Source organism: Dryobates pubescens, chromosome Z, assembly GCF_014839835.1.
Source record: "Dryobates pubescens isolate bDryPub1 chromosome Z, bDryPub1.pri, whole genome shotgun sequence".
Taxonomy (NCBI): Eukaryota; Metazoa; Chordata; class Aves; order Piciformes; family Picidae; genus Dryobates; species Dryobates pubescens.
This window is the reverse complement of record NC_071657.1, coordinates 450,664-472,517: the sequence shown is the minus strand read 5'-3', so window position 1 is coordinate 472,517 and position 21,854 is coordinate 450,664. Positions and strand designations below refer to the sequence as shown.

Genomic DNA, 21,854 nt, shown 5'->3' with positions numbered 1-21,854 from the left:
TTGCCCCCCTCCTCTGCCTGGTTGGTTGTTGCCCCCCTCCTCTGCCTGGTTGGTTGTTCCCCCCCTCCTCTGCCTGGTTGGTTGTTCCCCCCCTCCTCTGCCTGGTTGGTTGTTCCCCCCCTCCTCTGCCTGGTTGGTTGTTCCCCCCCTCCTCTGCCTGGTTGGTTGTTGCCCCCCTCCTCTGCCTGGTTGTTTGTTCCCCCCCCCCCCTCTCCCTTTTCCCCATCAGATTTAGAAGTTGGCCAATGGGCTCAAAATATCTGAGGAGATGATCAAGCTTTATCTCTTTGTGTTCTGTAGCTGAGGAGAATTGCTCCAGCCTGTCTTCTGGCAAGTGTGACTCCTTAATGTCCTGAGAAGAAGGAAAGTTTTAGACCTGGACTCATTCTTACTTTCCCCCCCCCACCAACAGTATGAGGTGCAGGCTACCTAGGGAGAAAACTGTCGAAGTTAGAGAGTGGCTGACTGCAAAAGACTCTGCCAGGCAAGGACAAAAGGGTAGATTGGTGTGATTTGTCCAGATCAGATTATCTCCAGCCTTCTCTGAGTGATAAACACTTTGACCTGCCAGTGGAAATTATTGCAAGCCCTGCAAGCTTTTCCCAAGTGCTGATTATGCAACAGTTTCAGCAGTAGAAACAATAGGTCACTTCTTATTGTGTCTCTGCTGGTAATATCTTTCTAATTTTACCTCTTTTTAGTCCCCCCCCGCCCCTTCTTCTTTAAGCCTGGAATTCTCTGAGCACAGTGCAGTGGTTTTTCACTGCTTTTTATGAGGAGGGGGAATAAAAAAAAACCAAAAAGGGCAGAGAGCTGCTTCTTAACAGCAGTTGATTTGTATTTAATGCCTCCAAGAAGTGATACTTGTGAGAAGGGGAGGGGGGGAAGTAAACAACTTCCTCATTGAGCTCTGTTAAATCAGTCATACAGTCATAGAATGGTCAGGGTTGGAAGGGACCTCAAGGCTCAGCCAGCTCCAACCCCCCTGCCATGGGCAGGGACACCTCACACTGCAGCAGGTTGCTCACAGCCACCTCCAGCCTGGCTGCAAACACCTCCAGGCAGGAGGCTGCCACCACCTCCCTGGGCAGCCTGTGCCAGGCTCTCACCACCCTCATGGGCAACAACTTCTTCCTCACAGCCAATCTCAATCTCCCCACTTCTAGTTCTGCTCCATCCCCCCCAGCCCTATCCCTCCCTGACACCCTCAGAAGTCCCTCCCCAGCTTTCTTGGAGCCCCCTGCAGATCCTGGAAGGCCACAATGAGGTCTCCCTGGAGCCTTCTCCTCTCCAGCCTGCACAACCCCAACTCCCTCAGGCTGTGCTCACAGCAGAGCAGCTCCAGCCCTGTGCTCCTCCTCCTGGCCCTGCTCTGGACACCTTCCAGCCCCTCCAGATCCTTCCTGGCACAGAGGCTCCAGAGCCTGGCCCCAGAGCTGCAGCTGTGGTCTCAGCAGAGTGGAGCAGAGGGGCAGAATCCCCTCCCTGCCCTGCTGGCCACACTTCTCTTGCTGCAGCCCAGGCTCTGCTTGGCTCTCTGGGTTGCAAGTGCTCCTTGCTGGCTCCTGCTGGCCTTCTCCTCCCCCAGCACCCCTAAGGCCTTTCCTCCAGGGCTGCTCTCAAGCCAGTCCCTGCCCAGCAGTCCTGTAACAGCTGACACCTGATGGAATGGATCTTTGAGCTAGCTGAGCGATATGGGCTTGATATCAGATGCATTATCTGCATAGAAATGTGTCTGGGGGAGGGGGGGAATTCAGCAGAGAAAGAAATGATTGACTAAATCCACAAAAGCACTTTACCCTCTGTGCCTTCCTTGCCCACAGTGCAGCATATCTCCACCATGTACATGCAGGCACAGAGACAGGGGTTTTATCTCCTGCTGGCAGCTCGTTTTTATGGCTTATGCTGAGGGCTTTTTTTTTCCCTTTTCTTTTCTTTTTTTTTTTTTAACAGTCCTTATCAGCTCTGCAGAACATTTGCTCTCCTTTAATAGATGTGGGGCCCTAAAATAAGATCTGCAAGATGGCAGAAGCTCACCCCTTCCCCCTGTGCACATTTATCTGCTCCTGTTCTTTGCTGCTGGAGTGGATTTTCCTCTTAACCATTTGTCTCTGATCTTTTTTGTTTCCCCCCTCCCCCTCCCCTTTTCTTTCCCATCCTTGCCTGTCTCCTGCCAATGCCTGCTTCACCTGCAGCAATTGTTCAGGGTTTTGATGTCTGAAGGCCAGCTTTCCACTGTCTGTTGTCAGGGGCAGCCCAGGAAAGGTCATCAGCTGGATCAGTAGTGCCCTTGCTGTTGCAGCCAGACAATTGCATCCATGTGTACTTAACCATCTTCCATGAGGTTTGATTTCTGATCTGTGACAGGGCTTCAGATTACACTTTATTGGCTTCAGGACCTTTCATTCTGCTGGAGAGCTCTGCTGTGCCCAGGCAGGGTTTGAAGCTTGCTGGGCAGTTTAGAGCACTGCTAGGACGATCTCGTTTGTTTGTTGCTGGCACTTAAAGTGGTATCTGTGTGGTGGGGATGCTTCAGATGCTCTCTCCAGGGCCAGGATTTCTTCTTTCAGCACAGAGCAGATGATGATGCACAAGCAGATGATCCCTGGGCTTTGGCAGAGCCTGTTGTGCCATGTGAAGTGGCATCAGTATGTCACTGTGAAATATTATTAGGGCACAAGTATGAGAAGTGTCTGAGGGACCTGGGGTTAATCAGCCTGGAGAAAAGGAGGATGAGGGGAGACCTTCAGGCTCTACAACTCCCTGAGAGGAGGCTGGAGCCAGGTGGGGTTTGATCTCTTCTCTCAAAGAACTGATGACAGGACAAGAGGAAATGGCCTCAGATTGTGCCAGGGGAGGTTTAGGTTGGACATGAGGAACAATTTCTTCCCCCAAAGGATTGTCAAGGCCTGGCCCAGGCTGCCCAGGGTGGTGGTGGAGTCCCTATCCCTGGAAGTGTTCAGAAGCTGTGTATCTGTGGTGCTGAGGGCTGTGGTTCAGTGGTGACCTGGCAGTGCTGGGTTTGTGGTTGGACTCAAATGAGTCCAACCTTGATTCCAGCCATGCAACTCTGTGTGTGTTTAATGCAGTGTCCTGAAGACACTGAAGTTAGGGAGGCATTGTACAGGTGAATGACACTAAGGAATGAAGCAAACAAAGCAAAACTGAGGAGCAGGGTAATAGAAAGAGAGGTACTGGAAGCAGCTGCACAAAAGTACATTTATAGAACAAGGAGAACTGAGGCTCTGGGGAAGAAAAAGCACCAACTGAAATTGGAGGAAGTGTCACACATGAGCCAAAAAGTCTCAGCAAGCACACAGAAAGCCAACATGCAAATGAAAAACAAACAGTCATGGGGTGGACTCTGTCTGTGTTGCTTCTTGGAGTGAGTGGCCCACAACTGACCCCAGGATTCCAGATGCAGCCTCAGCAGTGCCCAGCCCAGGGGCACAATCCCTGTCCTGCTGCCCACACCATTGCTGATCCAGGCCAGGATGCTGTGGTGGCCTTTGTGGCTGCCTTGGCACACATGGGCTGATCTTCAGCTGGCTGGCAGCAAACTCCCCCAGGTCCCTTTCTGCTGGGCAGTTTCCATCCCCACTGCCCCAAGCCTGGAGCCCTCCTGGGGTTGTTGTGACCCAGGTGTGGCGCCCAGCGCTTGCCCTTGTTGAACCTCATCCCACTGGGCCTTGTCCCATCCATCCAGAGTACTTTCAGGAATTCTGGTACATTAACTTTGTTTAGAGAATCAGTCCTCTTAGGGTGACCTCACTGACTTCTGGCAAGCATCCCAAAAGTCTGTTTCCAATGCAGAACGAAAAGAAAACCGAGCAAACAAAAGAAACCCAACCCACAGTTAAAGCTAGCTGAACAAAACAGGACAGGAGAGGGCAAGGGAGTGTGAAGGAGGATTGTATCAACTCCAAAACCCCAAAGCAAATGCTCCTTTCCTTTGCCCTGACTCACCAGGCTGTTTTGTGACACACTTGACTTCTTCTAATCCCTTTCTCGGCTGTGTTAGGTGGGTTGAGCAGCCAGGGTGGGGAGCATGCAGTGCCCAGCAGCCTTCCTGGGGAAACCAGGATAAACAGGATGTGGAGATGTTCTGCAAATGCTAATGGGTCATGCTGCTGAGAAGTGCAGTGCCTGAAGTACTTCTGATCAGGCAAGATGAAAGACCCCAGAAGGCAGGAAACTGCTTGAAACTGCTGGGTGTCCTTGTATGTGCACACACCCAACCCTTTGTCCCACCACAGCTGCCCAGCTGGGTTGGTAATAGACTCCTAGAGTCACTCAGGTTGGAAAGGACCCTTGAGATCATCAGGTCCAACCATTAGCACTACTCTACTGACTTTACCACTAAACCAGGGGCTGGTTGGATGGTTGGTCGGGTGGTGGTGTTTGGTCGGGTGGTGGTTTGGTGGTTGTATTTGGTTGGGTGGCTGGTTGGGTGGGTGGGTGGTTTGGTGGTTGGGTGGGTGGTTTGATGGTTGGTTTGGTGGTTGAGTTTGGTGATTGGGTGGTTGGGTGGCTGGTTGGCTGTGTAGGTGGTTTGGTGGTTGGGTGGGTGGTTTGATGGTTGGTTTGGGGGTTGGGTTTGGTGATTGGGTGGTTGGGTGGTTTGGTGGTTGAGTTGGGTGGATTTGGTGGTTGGGTGGGTGTTTTGGTGGTTGGGTGGGTGGCTTGGTGGGTGGGTTTGGTGGTTGGTGTGGTGGTTTGGTGGGTGGGTTTGGTAGTTGGGTGGGTGTTTTGGTGGGTGGGTGGTTTGGTGGGTGGGTTTGGTGGTTGGTGTGGTGGTTTGGAGGTTGGGTTTGGTGGGTTTGGTAGTTGGGTGGGTGTTTTGGTGGTTGGGTTAGGTGGTTGGTGTGGTGGTTTGGTGAGTAGTTTGGTGGTTGGGTGGGTGGTTTGGTGGTGTGGTGGTTGGGTGGTTGGGTGGTGGGTGTGGTGGTTGGGTTAGGTGGTTGGTGTGGTGGTTTGGTGGGTGGTTTGGTGGTTTGTTGGGTGGTTTGGTGGTTGGGTGGTGGGTGTGGTGGTTGGGTTTGGTGGGTTTGGTAGTTGGGTGGGTGTTTTGGTGGTTGGGTTTGGTGGTTGGTGTGGTGGTTTGGTGAGTAGTTTGGTGGTTGGGTGGGTGGTTGGGTGGTTGGGTGGTGGGTGTGGTGGTTGGGTTTGGTGGTTGGTGTGGTGGTTTGGTGGGTGGTTTGGTGGTTTGTTGGGTGGTTTGTTGGTTGGGTGGTGGGTGTGGTGGTTGGGTTTGGTGGGTGGGTTTGGTGATTGGATGGTGGGTTTGGTGGTTGGTTGGTGTGGTGGTTGGGTGGTGGGTTGGGTGGTGGGGTTTGGTTGGAGGTTGAATGGCCATCCATCTGCAGCTCTCATCAGCTTTCTTGAGAAGTGCCTGCTTTTAGAAGGTGGAAAGATGGAAGTGTCTAATCTGTAACCAGCCTTTTATCATCTGTCCAAAAAGGTGCTACATGTGGCAAAGGTGGTAGAGCAGTATGGCACCTCACTGGACTCTGCTCAGGTTTAGTGAGCTGCTGGGATGGTGGGTGGAGGAAGGAGGGAGGGAAGGAAGGAGGGAGGGAGGGAAGGAAGGAGGGAGGGAAGGAGGGAAGGAAGGAGGGAAGGAAGGAGGGAAGGAAGGAGGGAAGGAAGGAAGGAGGGAAGGAAGGAAGGAAGATATATCTTCTGATCTTTTCAGCTCTTATTTTTTAGGTGTTAGGATTAATGCTATTAAAGGAGAACAATCTGTTCAGTTAGAAAAAGAGCAGTTTGATGAAATGGCTCAGAAACAAACCCCAGAGAGGCTGGCTGACTCCCCTGCTGGTGTGTAGAGACTTTCTGACTTCTTCCCCTTGAATGCAGGGGAAAGCTTTTAGCTAAAGCCATGACACTGGGAAACAGGAGCTACTGTGGGTCAGCTAAGTGGTTCAGGAGCCAAAGTGATTTGCATCTGATCCATGCATGCAGAAACTGTGGGAGAGGTGGTGGTGTCTTTGCCTGCAGGGAGACCAAGGTCTTCCTAAGCACAGGAGGTTCCACCTGACCACAGGGAGAAACTTCTTTTGCTCTGAGGCTGCTGGAGGGCTGGAGCAGGCTGCCCAGAGAGGTTGTGGAGTGTCCTTGTGTGGAGAGCTTCCAACCCCCCCTGGGCACTGTGCTGCTGGGCAAGCTGCTGGGGGTGCCCTGCTGGAGCAGGGGGGATTGGGCTGGGTGAGCTCCAGAGGTCTCTTCCAACCCCACCATGCTGGGGTGCTGTGTCTTTAAAGGCTGAAGAACCTGGAGAGGACCTGCATGGTTGCACAGTTGAGGAGGGAGCAGATTGCTCATTACCCTCCACTGCAATCAACTGTGCTGTTTCTGGCATAACAAAGACAACAAAAACGAGTTTAAAGCAGGAAGGAGGAAAGAAATTAAAGGAGATTTCCATGTCCTACACTGTCCTTGTAAACACAGGGAAGCTTTGGCTCTGAGGTGGCAGATACCCCTTTGATGCAGGAGAGTGAGCTGTATTAATTTGCAGTGGAGACACAGAGGCTGTGATTTAGCACAAGGAGTTAAGAGAAACTGCAACCCACAATCCAGTGTCAAAATAACTTTATTTAACAAAAAAAAAGGCGGGGGGGGAGGGGAAAGCTGTTTCAAAGCTTGGAATATTGCTGCTGAGTGTGTTGTAACAATGATTAGAAGCTACATGAGAACCATTTGATTAAATCTTCCCTCCGAAGCAGGCTAACTTGTTTTCCTAACCATGGCATGGCTGGATGTATTCTGCATTTACATCTCTACCAGGGGCTGTGAATGGGCTGTTTGTTGTGAGCTGTGCAGGTCTGCAGAATGCTTCAGAGTGTTTACTGCAGAGTGGGCTGGGTGTGAGCTGGTGCTGCCAGCCCACAGCCCAGCCCTGTGCTGGGCTGATCCCCAGCAGGGTGGGCAGCAGGGGCAGGGAGGGGATTCTGCCCCTCTGCTGGGCTCTGCTCACACCCCCCCTGCAGTGCTGGGGCAGCTCTGCAGTGCTCAGCACAGGCAGGGAGCTGCTGGAGCAGGGCCAGAGGAGGACACAGCAATGCTGGCAGGGCTGGAAGGGCTCTGCTGGGAGGCTCCAGCCTCAGAGAGTTGGCCTTGGGCAGCCTGGAGGAGAGAAGGCTCCAGGGAGACCTTCTGGTGGCCTTGCAGTGCTTGAAGGGGGCTGGAAGCAAGCTGGGGACAGAGTTTTGTGCAGGGCCTGTTGTGAGAGGCAAGGAGTGATGGCTTGAAGTGCAAGAGGGAGCTGGAGAGTGGAGAGAAGGCAGAAATGTTTGAGGCTGAGGGTGGTGAGAGCCTGTGCCAGGCTGCCCAGAGAGGTGGGAGCTGCCCCATGCCTGGCAGCATCCCAGGTGAGGTTGTGTGGGGCTGTGAGCAGCCTGCTCTGGTTGGGGATGTCCCTGCTGACTGCAGGGAGGTTGCACTGGGTGAGCATTGAAGGTCCCTTCCAGCCCAAACCATTCTGTGTGTCCATGATTTATAGTACTAGGTGAAAGTATCTCCCCCTCTGTCTGTGCTTGCAGGAGTTTGCAGTGAGGAAAAGAAGTACCACTGGTACTCAGAGTGGCTTGGGGTGGAAGGCACCTTAAAGATCACTCAGTTCCAACTCCCCTGCCATGGGCAGGGACACCTCCTACTCACCCAGGCTGCTTAGAAAGCCTTCTTAGAACCTCTCAGAATTAACTCAGTGGTGCTGTAAAACATCAGCCCTGCAGGATCCAGGGCCTCCTGATCACCTTCACAGAGAGCAGGCAACTAGAGTTTTTATGTGCTGGTATTTATAGCACCACTTGCTTTGTGTCCCAGAGCCCAGCTGCTGGGGCACCAGCAAGCTCCCAGTGCCAGGCAGGCAGTTTAGGGATTTAAAGGCACAGTGCACTGTCCTTGTCTTGACTGAAAAGCTGTCAACACTTCACATTTGACTTGCTTTCCCCCCCCATCTGCCACCTTTGGTCTTCTTTCCTACTACAGGACTTTGGTTTTGTCACAGCAGATTTGTCCCTGCCTATTAATTAGTTCATTAGAGGTCTTTGAAGCATGCCTGGGTTTCCTCCTGGATGCTCCTCTCCCTTCTTTGTCTTAGAAGGGACACCTGTTGGCATTTTGATTTCTTTTCCTGAGCTGTAAAGAGGATTAAGGGAACTAATCTAAGTGAAAGTCAGTGCAAAACACTCAGAGAGAGGATACCTATCCCTGTGGGAGACCAAGGGAAACCAAAAAGTGATCCCTGAGACTTAAACTCACATCATTACAGGGTTTAGGCACTTAACCCCAGGGGAAAGCAGAGGGAATCTGGCCCTGAAGTAGGTGGTGGGATCTTAAGTGCCTCTTTGAGAACATCAGCACCACTGCTGTGAGTTGCTGAGCACCTCCTGATTCACTGTGGGACCTCACCACTGGCTCTGGGGGCTATAAAATGAAGGGAAAGGATAGGAATATAGTCATTCTACAGCTCTTAGCACACAGTAAGGACACTCTCCAGCCTTGCAGGGAACAAACCACAATCCCAAATCCAAATAGGAGGGCAGCTGATGGTCACAGGCAACCCAAAAGGGTCGTCAAGGCCTGGCCCAAGCTGCCCGGGGCAGTGGTGGAGTCCCCATCCCTGGAGGGGTTTCCAAGCTGTGGTGCTGAGGGGCATGGTTCAGTGGTGACCTGACAGTGCTGGGCTAATAGTTGGACTTGATCATCACAAAAGCCTTTTTCAGCCTCAACAGTCCTCTGAGCCTATAAGGAGTGGGAATGCAGCAGGTGTTGGAAGGACTCTGTGGTTCTTACAGCGCTGCTCTGGACTAAACTTGCTCTGTTCTGGTTGGCATGAGGAAGCTGATGACATTCAGCTTCCTGAGCTGGGCCTGGTGAGAAACTAAAGCATCTTTTAATGTGTTAAGTTCATGCAAATAAACAGCTGGGAGCACTTCCCCAACAATTCCCTGTGTTTAATGTTATTGTAACTCCAGATACACTGAAAAAACCTACAGAGTGGAGATAAAAAGGTGAATAAACAGTATAAAGATGAGCAGCTGTTCTGCTTAGCACTGATCTCAGGGCTCATTTGACATTATGAAGGACCCAGGCAGTTTAAGGTCACTGGTTTCACTGCAGAGGGAGATTAAGGAGAAGCCAATTTCCCAGTGTCATGGCCATAGTGCAGATGGGGAAAGAGGCAGAGCTGATTTTGAAGGGACTTGAGAGCTTCTGAGCAGGAGGCCTTAGGTTTTGCTAGTGAGATAATTCAGCTGGTTTGGAGTAGAAACCCCCTGAGAACAGTTGTGGTCCTGCTGAAGGGATTCTGCCCTCTGACATGACTGGAAACACTGAATTTAGTGGCCCTACTGACCAGGGGTGAATTCATCTTCTAAAGAGAGACTAAGCTGTTCCTGTTTCCTTCTTACTGCTGCAAATCTTTTGGCATCAGTGTTGGTTTTGCCGTGCCTAAAGGTCCCAGGACAGGCAAAACAACGACAGATGTTGGCCAGCTGTGCTCCACTTTTGTGTCCTCAATCAACAACTTGCACAGCCAGCACAGTTTGTGTTGAGAAAGGGCTGCTTCACTTTGTGTTTTTAGGGGAAGTCTTTGTGTGGTGCTTATGATCTACAGTTTTAATGGGAGAAATGCCTTTTTGTGGAAGAAGAATGAAACACATTATACATAGAATAGAATACATATACACAGAATAAACCAGGTTGGAAGAGACCTTCAAGATCATCGCGTCCAACCCATCAACCAATCCAACACCCCCCAAGCAACTAACCCACGGCACCAAGCACCCTGTCAAGTCTTCTCCTAAAAACCTCCAGTGATGGCGACTCCACCACCTCCCCAGGCAGCCCATTCCAATGTGCAATCACTCTTTCTGTATAGAACTTTTTTCTAACATCCAGCCTGAATCTCCCCTGGCGCAGCCTGAGACTGTGTCCTCTTGTTCTGGTACTGCTTGCCTGGGAGAAGAGACCAACATCCGTCTGTCTACAACCTCCCTTCAGGTAGTTGTAGAGAGCAATAAGGTCACCCCTGAGTCTCCTCTTCTCCAGGCTAAGCAACCCCAGCTCCCTCAGCCTCTCCTCACAGGGCTTATGTTCCAAACCCCTCACCAACTTTGTTGCCCTTCTCTGGACTCGTTCCAGCAGCTCAACCTCCTTCCTAAACTGAGGGGCCCAGAACTGGACACAGGACTCGAGGTGCGGCCTAACCAGTGCAGTGTACAGGGGCAGAATGACCTCCCTGCTCCTGCTGGCCACACTGTTCCTGATGCAGGCCAGGATGCCATTGGCCCTCTTAGCTGCCTGGGCACACTGCAGGCTCATGTTCAGTCTACCGTCGACCAGCACCCCCAGGTCCCTCTCAGCCTGACTGCTCTCCAGCCACTCTGACCCCAGCCTGTAGCTCTGCATGGGGTTGCTGTGGCCAATGTGCAGAACCCTGCACTTGGATGCGTTCAATCTCCTGCCCTTGGCCTCTGCCCATCTGCCCAGCCTGTCCAGGTCCCTCTGCAGAGCCTCTCTACCCTCCAGCAGATCAACTCCTGCCCCCAGCTTGGTGTCGTCAGCAAATTTACTGATGATGGACTCGATGCCCTCGTCCAGATCATCAATAAAGATGTTAAAGAGCAAGGGGCCCAGTACTGATCCCTGGGGCACACCACTGGTGACTGGCTGCCAGCTGGCTGTGGCACCATTCACTACCACTCTCTGGGCTCGGCCCTCCAGCCAGTTCCTAACCCATCGCAGTGTGCTCCCATCCAAGCCATGGGCTGACAGCTTGGCCAGGAGTTTGCTATGGGGAACGGTGTCAAAGGCCTTGCTGAGGTCCAGGTAGACTACATCCACAGCCTGCCCCACATCCACCAGGCAGTCACCTGATCATAGAAGGAGATCAGGTTGGTCAGGCAGGACCTGCCCTTCCTAAACCCATGCTGGCTGGGCCTGATCCCTTGGCCATCCTCTAAGTGCTGTGTGATTGCACTCAGGATGACCTGTGCCATAATCTTGCCTGGCACTGAGGTCAGGCTGACAGGCCTGTAATTCCCTGGCTCATCCAACCGGCCCTTCTTGTGGATGGGTACCACGTTGGCCAGCTTCCAGTCAGCTGGGATCTCTCCAGTGAGCCAGGACTGATGAAAAATAATGGAGAGTGGCTTGGCCAGCACATCTGCCAGCTCTCTCAGCACCCTAGGATGGATCCCATCTGGTCCCATGGACTTGTGGGGGTCCAAGCTGCTGAGGAGAGCTCCTATCACTTGCTCATGGAACACAGGGAAACCATGCAGCTCCCTGGCTCCCTCTGCCAGTTCTGCAGGCCAGCTGTCTGGTAGATGTTCTTTCCAGCTAGTAAAAACTGAGGTAAAGAAGGTGTTAAGTACCTCTGCCTTTTCCTCATCCTGTGTTACAACATTTCCTTCTATGTCAACCAAGGAGTGGAGGTTGTCCCTGCCCTTCCTCTTGCTATTAATATATTTATAGAAGGACTTTTTGTTGTCCTTCACATCAGAGGCCAGTTTGAGTTCCAAATATGCTTTTGCCTCCCTAATTTTCCTCCTACATGCCCTAGCAACCTCTTTAAACATCCCATGGGTTGCCTCACCTTTCTTCCAAAGATCATACGCCCTCTTTTTTTCCCTTAGTTCAATTAAAAGTTCATTACACAGCCAGGCTGGCCGTCTGCCCCGGCGGCTCCTCTTCCGGCACACTGGCACAGCCTGCTCCTGAGCCTTCATCAGCTCTTTCTTGAAGCAGGTCCAGCCCTCCTGGACCCCTTTATTTTTAAGGGCTTTCTCCCAAGGAACCCTCTGAATTATTTCCTTGAGCAACCTGAAGTTTGCCCTCTGGCAGTCCAGAGTGGAGGTCTTCTTGCTGCCCCTCTTAGTTTGACCAAATACTGACAATTCAATTCTCTCGTGGTCACTGGCCCCTAAACAGCCTCCGACCACCACATCACCCACCAGCCCTTCCCTGCTGGTGAAGAGGAGGTCAAGCATAGCCTTGCCCCTGGTAGGCTCACGCAGCACCTGGGATAAGAAGCTGTCCTCCATGCAGTCTAAGAACCTCCTAGACTGCCTCCTCTCTGCTGTGTTGAGATCCCAGCAGATGTCAGGCAGGTTGAAGTCGCCCATGAGGACAAGGTCAGGAGATCTTGAGACAGCCTTAAGCTGTCTATAGAATGCTTCGTCGACATCATCCTCCTGGTTGGGTGGTCTATAACAGACTCCAACCAGGATGTCTGCCCTACCGGTCTTCCCTCTAATTCTTGCCCACAGGCATTCAACCTGATTGTCCCTAATCTCTAGCTCAATGGCATCTAGTGCCTCCCTGATGTACATGGCCACCCCTCCACCCCTTCTTCCTTGTCTATCTCTCCTGAAGAGCCTGTAGCCATCAATTGCAGCACTCCAGTCATGTGAGCTATCCCACCACGTCTCCGTGATGGCAACTACGTCATAACTTTCCTGCTGCAACAAGGCTTCCAGCTCCTCTTGTTTGTTTCCCATGCTTTGTGCATTAGTGTACATGCACCTCAGCTGGGCTGCTGGTTTGGCCTCTGACCCTAGCTTACTGCCCCCAGACTCTTGCACTGAGGCAGAAAGTGCTGATGGTAGCAAATGTGATGGGGAGAGTGGAGGGAAAAGGGGAAGGCAAACTGAAATCTGTGTTTGCATGGTTTGCTTCCTTGAAACTTTGGAAGATTGTTGAGGGTTGGGGCTGGGATGGCCACTGGGTGAGGGACAGATGCTCTCTTATGGATCCTTCATTCACCACTGACCTGGATGATGGCACAGATGGCACTACCAGCAGGTTTGCTGGTGGCACCAAACTGGGAGGAGTGGCTGACGCTCCCTCAGGCTGTGCTGCCATCCAGCCAGACTTGGACAGGCTGGAGAGCTGGGTGGGGAGAAATGGAATGAAGTACAACAAGGAATCTGGGGAAGAACAGCCCCATGGACCAGTGTAGGTTGGGGACTGACCTGCTGGAGAGCAGCACAGGGGGTCAGGGTGGACAGAAGGATGCTCACGAGCCAGCAATGTGCCCTCGTGGCCAGGATGGCCAAGGGCATCCTGGGGTGTATCAGAAGGGCTGTGGTCAGTAGGTCAGGGAGGTTCTCCTGCCTCTCTGCTCTGCCCTGCTGAGGCCACATCTGGAATCTTGTGTCCAGTGCTGGGCCTCTCAGGTCAACAAGGACTTCAGGGAACTGCTTGAGAGAGCCCAGCACAGAGGCACAGAGCTGCTGCAGGCAGTGGAACATCCCCCTGTGAGGACAGCCTGAGGGAGCTGGGGCTGGAAGCAGATAAGACTCACTCATGTGAGGTGCCCTCATTCCTGGTGATAAAGCTGTGCAGGGCAGTGTCAGGAGGATGGAGACAGGCTCTGCTCAGAGATGTGCAGTGATAAGACAAGGGGCAGTGGGTGCAAGCTGGAGCAGAGGAGGTTGCATGGGAACAGAAGGGAAAACTTTATCACTGCAAGGGTGACAGAGCCTGGGAACAGACTGCACAGAGAGGTTGTGCAGACATCAGAACCCTCCTGGATGCCTTCCTGTGTGACCTGCTCTAGGTGATCCTGCTCTGGCAGGGGGGTTGGACTGGATGAGCTTTTGAAGTCCCTTCCATCCCCTAGCATGCTGTGATTCTCCCTTCACAAAGGGAATAAGAGAAAGAGACTGTGGTTCAGTGGTGACCTGGCAGTGCTGGGTCAGTGGTTGGACTCGTTGGTCTTAGTGCTCTCTCCCAACCCAAACGATTCTATCATTCTAGATCCACCAGAAGAGGCTGCAGTGGGTAGTTGCTGGTGGCAAATGAAAGCATGCCAGAGGAGGAACTGCTGCTCATTTCTCACCTCTCTTGTTTTCAGGGTATGGCTTTTACATTACATGAACGACAGCTGCTGGGGCTGCAAGGACTTCTACCTCCTAAAATAGAGACACAAGACATCCAAGCCTTACGCTTCCACAAGAATTTGGCCAAAATGACTGACCCCTTGGAAAAGTAAGTGCTCCCCTGGCCCTGTGCTCTCATGCCAGGTACATGGAAATTGCTGCCACACAGGGTGCCCAGACACCCAAAGCACTTTTTCTATCCTTTATGCCTCCTCATCTGTCCAGGTGAAGGTAGATTAGATAATTGGTGTGAAAAAACAGTGCTTGTTGTGTAGAGGAAGGAATTACAGGGTTAGAATCTGGGGTCTAGTAGTAGCTCGTTTTTTCATGTCAGTCTTTATTAACTCACCAGTGTGGTGAAAAAGAAAGCAAAGTATTTTGTGGGGTTTGGGGTTTTTTTGTGTGTGTGTGTGTGTGTATTGGTTTTGGTGTGTGTTTGGGTTGGTTTTGGTGATGGTGTTTTGTTTTCTTATGGTTTGGGTTTTCTTATGGTGTGGGATTAGGTTTGCTTATGGTTTGGGATTGGGTTTGCTTATGGTTTGGGATTGCTTATGGTTTGCATATGGTTTGGGATTGCTTAGGGTTTGCGTATGGTTTGGGTTTAGGTTTGCTTATGGTTTGGGTTTAGGATTGCTTAGGGTTTGCTTATGGTTTGGGTTTGGGATTGCTTAGGGTTTGCTTATGGTTTGGGGTTGGGTTTGCTTATGGTTTGGGTTTGCTTATGGTTTGGGATTGGGTTTGCTTATGGCTTGGGGTTGGGTTTGCTTATGGTTTGGGTTTGGTTATGATTTGGGTTTGGTTATGGTTTGGGATTGGGTTTGCTTATGGTTTGGGATTGGGTTTGCTTATGGCTTGGGATTGGGTTTGGTTATGGTTTGGGATTGGGTTTGGTTATGATTTGGGTTTGGTTATGGTTTGGGATTGGGTTTGGTTATGGTTTGCTTATGGTTTGGGTTTGCTTATGGTTTGCTTATGGTTTGCTTATGGTTTGGGTTGGGTTTGCTTATGGTTTGCTTATGGTTTGGTTTGGGCTTGCTTATGATTTTGCTTATGGTTTGGGCTGGGTTTGAATTGGGTTTGGGTTGGGCTTATGGTTTGGGTTGGTTTGGTTTTGGTTTGTTTTTCCATCGTCCTGTTATTGTTTTCACCTATCTGCATGCCAAAACATAGTCTCCTAAAGGCAGGAGGAGCACTGGAATGGTTTTGGGGGCTTGCTGGACCACATCAGAACTCTTTTCCTCTCCTGCAAAACCCAAAGATGACTTTTTAAATCCACAATGCTGACACTTGCTGAGCTGGAGCAGTCACATCCACTGAAAGAGCCTGATTGCTGCAGCCTCAGAAAATAAATCTTTAATTCATTATCTTTATGTTCTTGGCAAGGCTGAATCTGAATTGATAACAGGGGAGACTGCTAGGTGAAAGTGTAAAAATGCAGATTTAATTTACACAGCTAGGTAAATCCTTCTAAATGAACTTGGTTTGTAGGGGTTGATTTGTTTTACAGATGTGTTAATGTCAGGATTAACAAGGCCTTAGTTTTATTACCAGGCCTTAGTTTTATTTTTGGATGAAAAATTCTTTCACTGATAATGAGGCTCCCAGCTGGCTGCATCCTGTAATAAATCCCTGGGTTATCTTTTATCACAGTGGATGTCTGTGCATTAACTTGCTGGCACATGTGCTATGCCATACCCAGTATGTTTATGTCAGCTTTTTTGTAGGGGCAGGGCAGGGCTGGGCTGGCCACCAGACAAGTGGCTCTCCTTGAACCCCTCTGCCTACCCAAAGGGAAGAGAAAGGGAAGAAGGGAGAGAGGCTGATGGGGTGGGAAAGAAACTAACCCAGCTGGGATGGAAAGAAGAACAATGCCATGGGATAGAGACACAAACCAACGTGGAAGCCAACCCCTGGTGGCAATGGTGGCACCACTGGCACCACTGATGCTGGGGGCAGGCACTGGGGGAGTCCCAGACTGGACTCAGCAGCAGGTGGGAACTGGATTCAGGAGCTGGGTTCAGGAACTGGATTCAGGAACACAGGGAGCAGGATCTAAAGCAGAAGGGACAGAGTCCTCCTGGGCCACTGAAGAAGAGGCTTGACCCTGGGGATGCCTCAGCTTGCTCCTGAGCATGCCACTCATGGGCTGCAATCAATCCCTTGCTGGGCAGCTGAGGGTCACCTCTCCTGTCTGCTTCTCCCCACAGCTGCCCCCTCTGCCTGGCTGCCCCCCAAGGTGTGGCACAAGCTGTGGCAGTGCCCTCGGTGTGCCCAGGAGCCAGCCTCAGGCAGAGCCTTTCTGCAGCCCAGCCCTTGGCAGGAGCTCTCCCCCTCAGCGTGGTCACTGCTGGGAGCAGTCAAAAACAGGCTGTTAACTTTCAGAGGAAACATGAAGCAAGCTTGTGTTTTGCTTTGGCATTTCCCACATCATTTCAAATCACATGAATGGGAAAACACTGCTTTTTTTGCTTAATTTCAGGTATATCTACATCATGGGAATCCAAGAGAGAAATGAGAAGCTGTTCTACAGGGTGCTACAAGATGATATTGAGCGGTTGATGCCAATTGTGTACACACCAACAGTAGGCCTTGCCTGCTCCCAGTATGGACACATCTTCAGGAGACCAAAGTAAGGACAGTAAATATACATATTCCTGCTGGTTTTGTTATCCTTTTCACCTTCTGCTTGCCTGAGGTTTGGGAAGGTTCTGTTTTCTCTTCACCTGGATTCAGCTACATGAGACCTGAGTCAGTTCAGGGCAGCTTGTATTGGAAAATAGAACACTTAAAGCCAGCCGGGGGGGGGTGGTGGGGTTGAATGTGTCACAGAAGCAGCACAAGTGCAGGGCCTCAGCCCCCTTCCCAGCTCTTCCTAGGTGCCATCCAGCTGTTCAGTTCTGAGGAGAGGAGCTGTGGCTTTCTCCAGCTCTCAAAAACCACATCTGTGAGTCAGGGTCTGTATCAGGACAGAGCCTTTGGAGGACAGCATAGGCTGAAAGGGATTTCTGGAGGTCATGTGGCTCAGCTTGGGTGCAGGGACCAGCAAGCAGCCAGTGAGGAGAGAGGCTGTCAAAGCAGGATTGGAGGGGCTTGGCTCATGTAGCTCAGCAGAGTCCTTAAAGCTGTGCTGCTGGGAGCCAGCCTTCAGTTACTCCAGCACCGTAAATACGCTTGGCTGGGATCTGGTTTGGGCTGAGCTGTGACTTCAAAGCAGCCATTCAGGTTCTTAGCCCTGTGTTGAGGAAACCAGTTCAGACTGGCAATCCTATCAGCTCATTTCCATGGCACACTCACTGCAAAGTGTATTTCTAGAGCTCTCTTGCTGAGGGCTTTAGTGCTGTGTTGGAGGAAAGGCTAAGCCTTTGCTGCTGTGATAAAGACAGTAAGAAGCTCATGGGTTTGCTCCTGGTCTGGGGCAGGGGATGTGAAAGGTGTACTCTTAGTTCTCACTTACTTACTTTCCTCTTCCTCTGCATTATAGAATCCCAGGCTGGTTTGGGTTGGAAGGGACCTTGAAAGTTGTTCTAGTCCAAACCCCTGCAGTCAGCAGGGACATCTGCAACTAGGGCAGGTTGCTTAGAGCCTCATCCAGCCTGACCTGGAATGGTTCCAGGGATGGGACTTCTACCACATCTCTAGGCAACCTGGGACAGGCTCTCACCACCCTCAGTATCAAATTCTCTCTTTTAGCTTCAAACCATCATCTCTTGTCCAGTCACAGCAGACCCTGAGAAAAAGTCTGTCTCCACCTTTCTTGTAGGCCCCTTCAGGCACTGGAAGGCCACCAGGAGGTCTCCCTGGAGCCTTCTCTTCTCCTGTCAGAACAAGCCTGGCCTCTCTCAGCCTGGCCTCTCTCAGCCTGGCCTCTCTCAGCCTGGCCTCTCTCAGCCTGGCCTGCCAGCAGAGCAGTTCCAACCCTCACAGCCCAGAGAGGTGCTTTGACTCTCATAGAATCATTTAGGTTGGAAAGGACCTTTAAGATCCTCATGTCCAACCCTCATGTTCCCATGGAGGAGCACTCAGCACTGAGAAGCACTGCCCTCCTCCTACTCTGGGAGAAGACAGCACACTCAGTCCCTGCATTGCTGTCCTTTTCCATCCTCTTTACCTTGTGTAACACCATGAACTAAGGAGATTCACTAAGGGAAAGCCAGGCTTAGGATCCTGTTCCCTTCTCATATCCTTACAGGAGAGTGTGGATGCTCTACCAGAGGTGTTTTGCCCAGGGGGAGTATGACAGGTGAAGAGCTGTAGTGGTGTAAAACCCAGGTAGCATCACAAAAAGCATTTCCTCTGTGTTCTGACTTGGGAGTGTCCAAGCAGCCCAATAAACTGGTGGACTGGGAGTTGCCCCTTGATTTAAAACCCTTCAGTGTTAAGAAGATTGTAGTGTGTGATGTTTAAGCTTGCAAAGCAAAGTGACATTTCTAGTGGACACCTGTGAAATATTTCTTGCTTGGGTTTTTTGTCTTCCAGAGGATTATTCATTTCTATCTCAGACAGAGGCCACATAAGGTCAATTGTGAACAACTGGCCAGAGAATGATGTTAAGGTACTACTACTGTATGATGTTTTCTAGTTGTTTAGTCTCACTTGAGCTTCTTAAGGTTTGTGAGTATTTGATGGGAGATGTTAATACTAAAGAATCGCAGAGTCCCAGCATGGTGTGGCTGGAAGGGACCTCTGGAGCTCACCCAGTCCAACCCCCCCTGCTCCAGCAGGGCACCCCCAGCAGCTTGCCCAGCAGCACAATGCCCAGGGGGGGTTGGAAGCTCTCCACACCAGGACACTCCACAGCCTCTCTGGGCAGCCTGCTCCAGCCCTCCAGCACCCTCACAACAAACAACTTTCTCCTCCTGTTCAGCTGGAACCTCCTGGGTTCCAGTGTTTGCCCCTTGTCCTGTCCCTGGGCACCACTGGCTTCAACCTCTTGTCCTCACAATAGGACACACAAGCTGGAGTTGAGAGGTCCAGATTTTGCCATTAAATCCTGTGTGACCCCTTTGAATCAAGAACCACCAGGGGGAGATGAGATGAATGTGACTTAGACAAACTGGTGTCTGGGTTTACAAGTGGGAATCATTAACCCCAGGTATAAGCTGCAGGTCCACACAGCAGCTTGGATCCTTTCCCACCTAGCTTTTGAGGATCTGAGCAGTGGATTTTAGCATGGAAAAAGCAGCACAGCAGATTCTAACTCTTAACTACTGCTGCTTCAAGTGAAATCGTCCTTGTAAGTTGTTCTTTGTCCCAGCATAGCTTGATTTTGTTTTTCTTGTCCCTTGAGGGGAAAAAAAACCCCAAAACACAATTGGCCTTGCTCTCAACCTTAAGACATTTTGGTGACCATGCATAATTTCACCCTGTTTTGTTCCCAGGCTGTTGTTGTCACAGATGGAGAAAGAATATTGGGTCTTGGAGACCTTGGTGTGTATGGGATGGGGATTCCAGTAGGGAAACTGTGTTTGTACACAGCCTGTGCAGGAATACATCCAGATAAGTGCTTGCCCGTCTGCATCGACGTGGGAACTGACAACCCTGTGAGTATGACTGAACTTGGCCTGCCACAAGTCACCCCTGTGGAAGATACTTGTTTAAGAGTATTTAGTGCTCTCAGAGAGGGTTATTGTTGGAGTGCTTTTAGTTCAGATAAGCCCCAAGTGTTTCATGTAAGGGTAATTGATTTGGAAGTCACTCTGCCTCTGTCAGTGGCTGGCAAAGGCGGCTCGTTTGTCAGTGAAATGGTGCCTCTGGAAGCAGTTGGAATGCTGAGACACTGGCTAATGGGCAGTCAGGCTGGCATGGCTTGGGAGAAGCTGGAAATGTGCATCAGATTTATTAGAGCAGTTTATGGTTCACAGTATTGATTTTAGGGTGGGGTTTTTTTTGTGTGTGTGGTGGTTGTTCCATTCTAAAAGCAGCCACTGCCAACCTCGGGTGCCAGCTGAAACTGCTGAGCACTGATGTAGGCTGGGGGCAGTTGCAGGGTAGGAATGCAGTGTCTTTGGTGTGAAATGGGATGCTGTGAAGTGTGGGGAATGCATGCTGAGGAAGTGGCTCATCCTGCTGCTGTCTTTTGCTCTGACTCTCTTGCAGACACTCCTCAAAGATCCATTTTACATGGGGCTGTACCAGAAAAGGGATCGCTCACAGGTCTATGATGACCTCATTGATGAATTTATGGAAGCCATTACAGACAGGTAGGACATTGGATGCTCTGCATGGAAGCATGGCCAAAGCTGCTGGCAAAGAAAAAACCCTCTTAACATACTGTCCTTGAAAGAGTCATTTAAGGACTATGGATAGGGCTAGAAATCAAGAGATGCAACTATTTCGGGCTCTCTAATGGTTTTCTGTGTGACCTGGAACATGCTGCTTGTACTTTTCAGCAGATGGAGCTGATTCAAGCAGTGAGAGGCTTGAGAACATCCCCTTTGCAAAGATAACTGACCAGGTGCAGGATTTGCTTGAATAGAATAGAATAGAATTAACCAGGTTGGAAAAGACCTGTGAGATCATCAAGTCCAACCTATCACCCAGCACCATCTGATCAGCTAAACCATGGCACCAAGTGCCTCAGCCAGGCTCTTCTTAAACACTTCCAGTGATGGGGACTCCACCACCTCCCTGGGCAGCACATTCCAATGGCCAACAACTCTCTCTGGGAAGAACTTTCTCCTCACCTCCAGCCTAAACCTCCCCTGGCACAGCTTCAGACTGTGTCCTCTTGTTCTGGTGCTGCTTGCCTGGGAGAAGAGCCCAACCCCCACCTGGCTACAACCTCCCTTCAGGGAGTTGGAGAGAGCAAGAAGGTCTCCCCTGAGCCTCCTCTTCTGCAGGCTAAGCAACCCCAGCTCCCTCAGCCTCTCCTCACAGGGCTGTGCTCCAGACCCCTCCCCAGCTTTGTTGCCCTTCTCTGGACACCTTCCAGCAGCTCAACCTCTTTCCTAACCTGAGGAGCCCAGAACACAGGACTCAAGGTGTGGCCTAAGCAGTGCTGAGCACAGGGCACAATGACCTCCCTGCTCCTGCTGGCCACACTGTTCCTGATGCAGGCCAGGATGCCCTTGGCCTCCTTGGCTGCCTGGGCACACTGCTGGCTCACATTCAGCTGCTATCACCCAGCATCCCCAGGTCAAAGGACTGCACTGACAGGAATATTTGCTGTGTTGTCTAGGTATGGTCAGAACACACTAATCCAGTTTGAAGACTTTGGAAACCACAATGCTTTCAGGTTTTTAAGAAAGTACAGAGAGAAATACTGCACCTTCAATGATGATATTCAAGGTATACACTTTGTTTCTGTTCCTTGTCATAGAATGGCTTGAGTTGGAAGTGACCCTTTAAAGGTCATCTAGTCCAACACCCCTGCAGTCAGCAGGGACAGCTTGGAACTATATCAGGTTGCTTAGAGTCCTGTCCAGCCTGACCTGGAGTGGTTCCAGGGATGGGGCATCTATCACCTCACTGGGCAACCTGGGCCAGGGTCCCCCCCCACCCTCAGTGTAAGCAGTCTCTTCCTTTTGTCTGCTCTAAATCTCCCTCTTTTAGTTTCAAACCATCACCCTTTGTCCTGTCACAACAGGCCCTGCTCAAAAGTCTGTCCCCTGCTTTCTGATCACCCCTTCAAGCACTGAAAGGCCACTGGAGCCTTCTCTTCTCCAGGCAGACCAAGCCCAACTCTCTCAGCCTGGCCTGACACCAGAGGGGTTCCAACCACTTAATGTATGTGATCTTTAAGGTCTCTTCCAACCAAAATGATTCTGTGCAGGACCTCTGCCTAAACCTGTAATCTACTGTGTAGAACTGTTCAGCTCACCTTAGGTTTGCACTGGTTTTACAGGGACAGCTTCAGTGGCCCTGGCAGGACTGCTGGCAGCACAGAGAGCCACGGGTAAACCACTTGCAGAGCAGAAAGTGCTGTTCCTTGGAGCAGGAGAGGTGAGTTCTCTTCAGGACTGTAGA

General features: G+C 51.1%; 1 protein-coding gene across 1 annotated transcript in view; it reads left to right on the top strand.

The window, feature by feature from the left end:
• Positions 1-21,854, top strand: part of ME2 (malic enzyme 2) — a 51,263-nt gene that overhangs the window by 12,397 nt on the left and 17,012 nt on the right. The window contains exons 3-9 of the mRNA XM_054178728.1: positions 13,865-13,998; positions 16,369-16,518; positions 18,366-18,441; positions 19,268-19,429; positions 19,986-20,089; positions 21,067-21,176; positions 21,733-21,830. Of these exons, the coding sequence (XP_054034703.1) occupies positions 13,865-13,998; positions 16,369-16,518; positions 18,366-18,441; positions 19,268-19,429; positions 19,986-20,089; positions 21,067-21,176; positions 21,733-21,830 (834 nt within the window). The remainder of the gene's footprint in view (positions 1-13,864; positions 13,999-16,368; positions 16,519-18,365; positions 18,442-19,267; positions 19,430-19,985; positions 20,090-21,066; positions 21,177-21,732; positions 21,831-21,854) is intronic.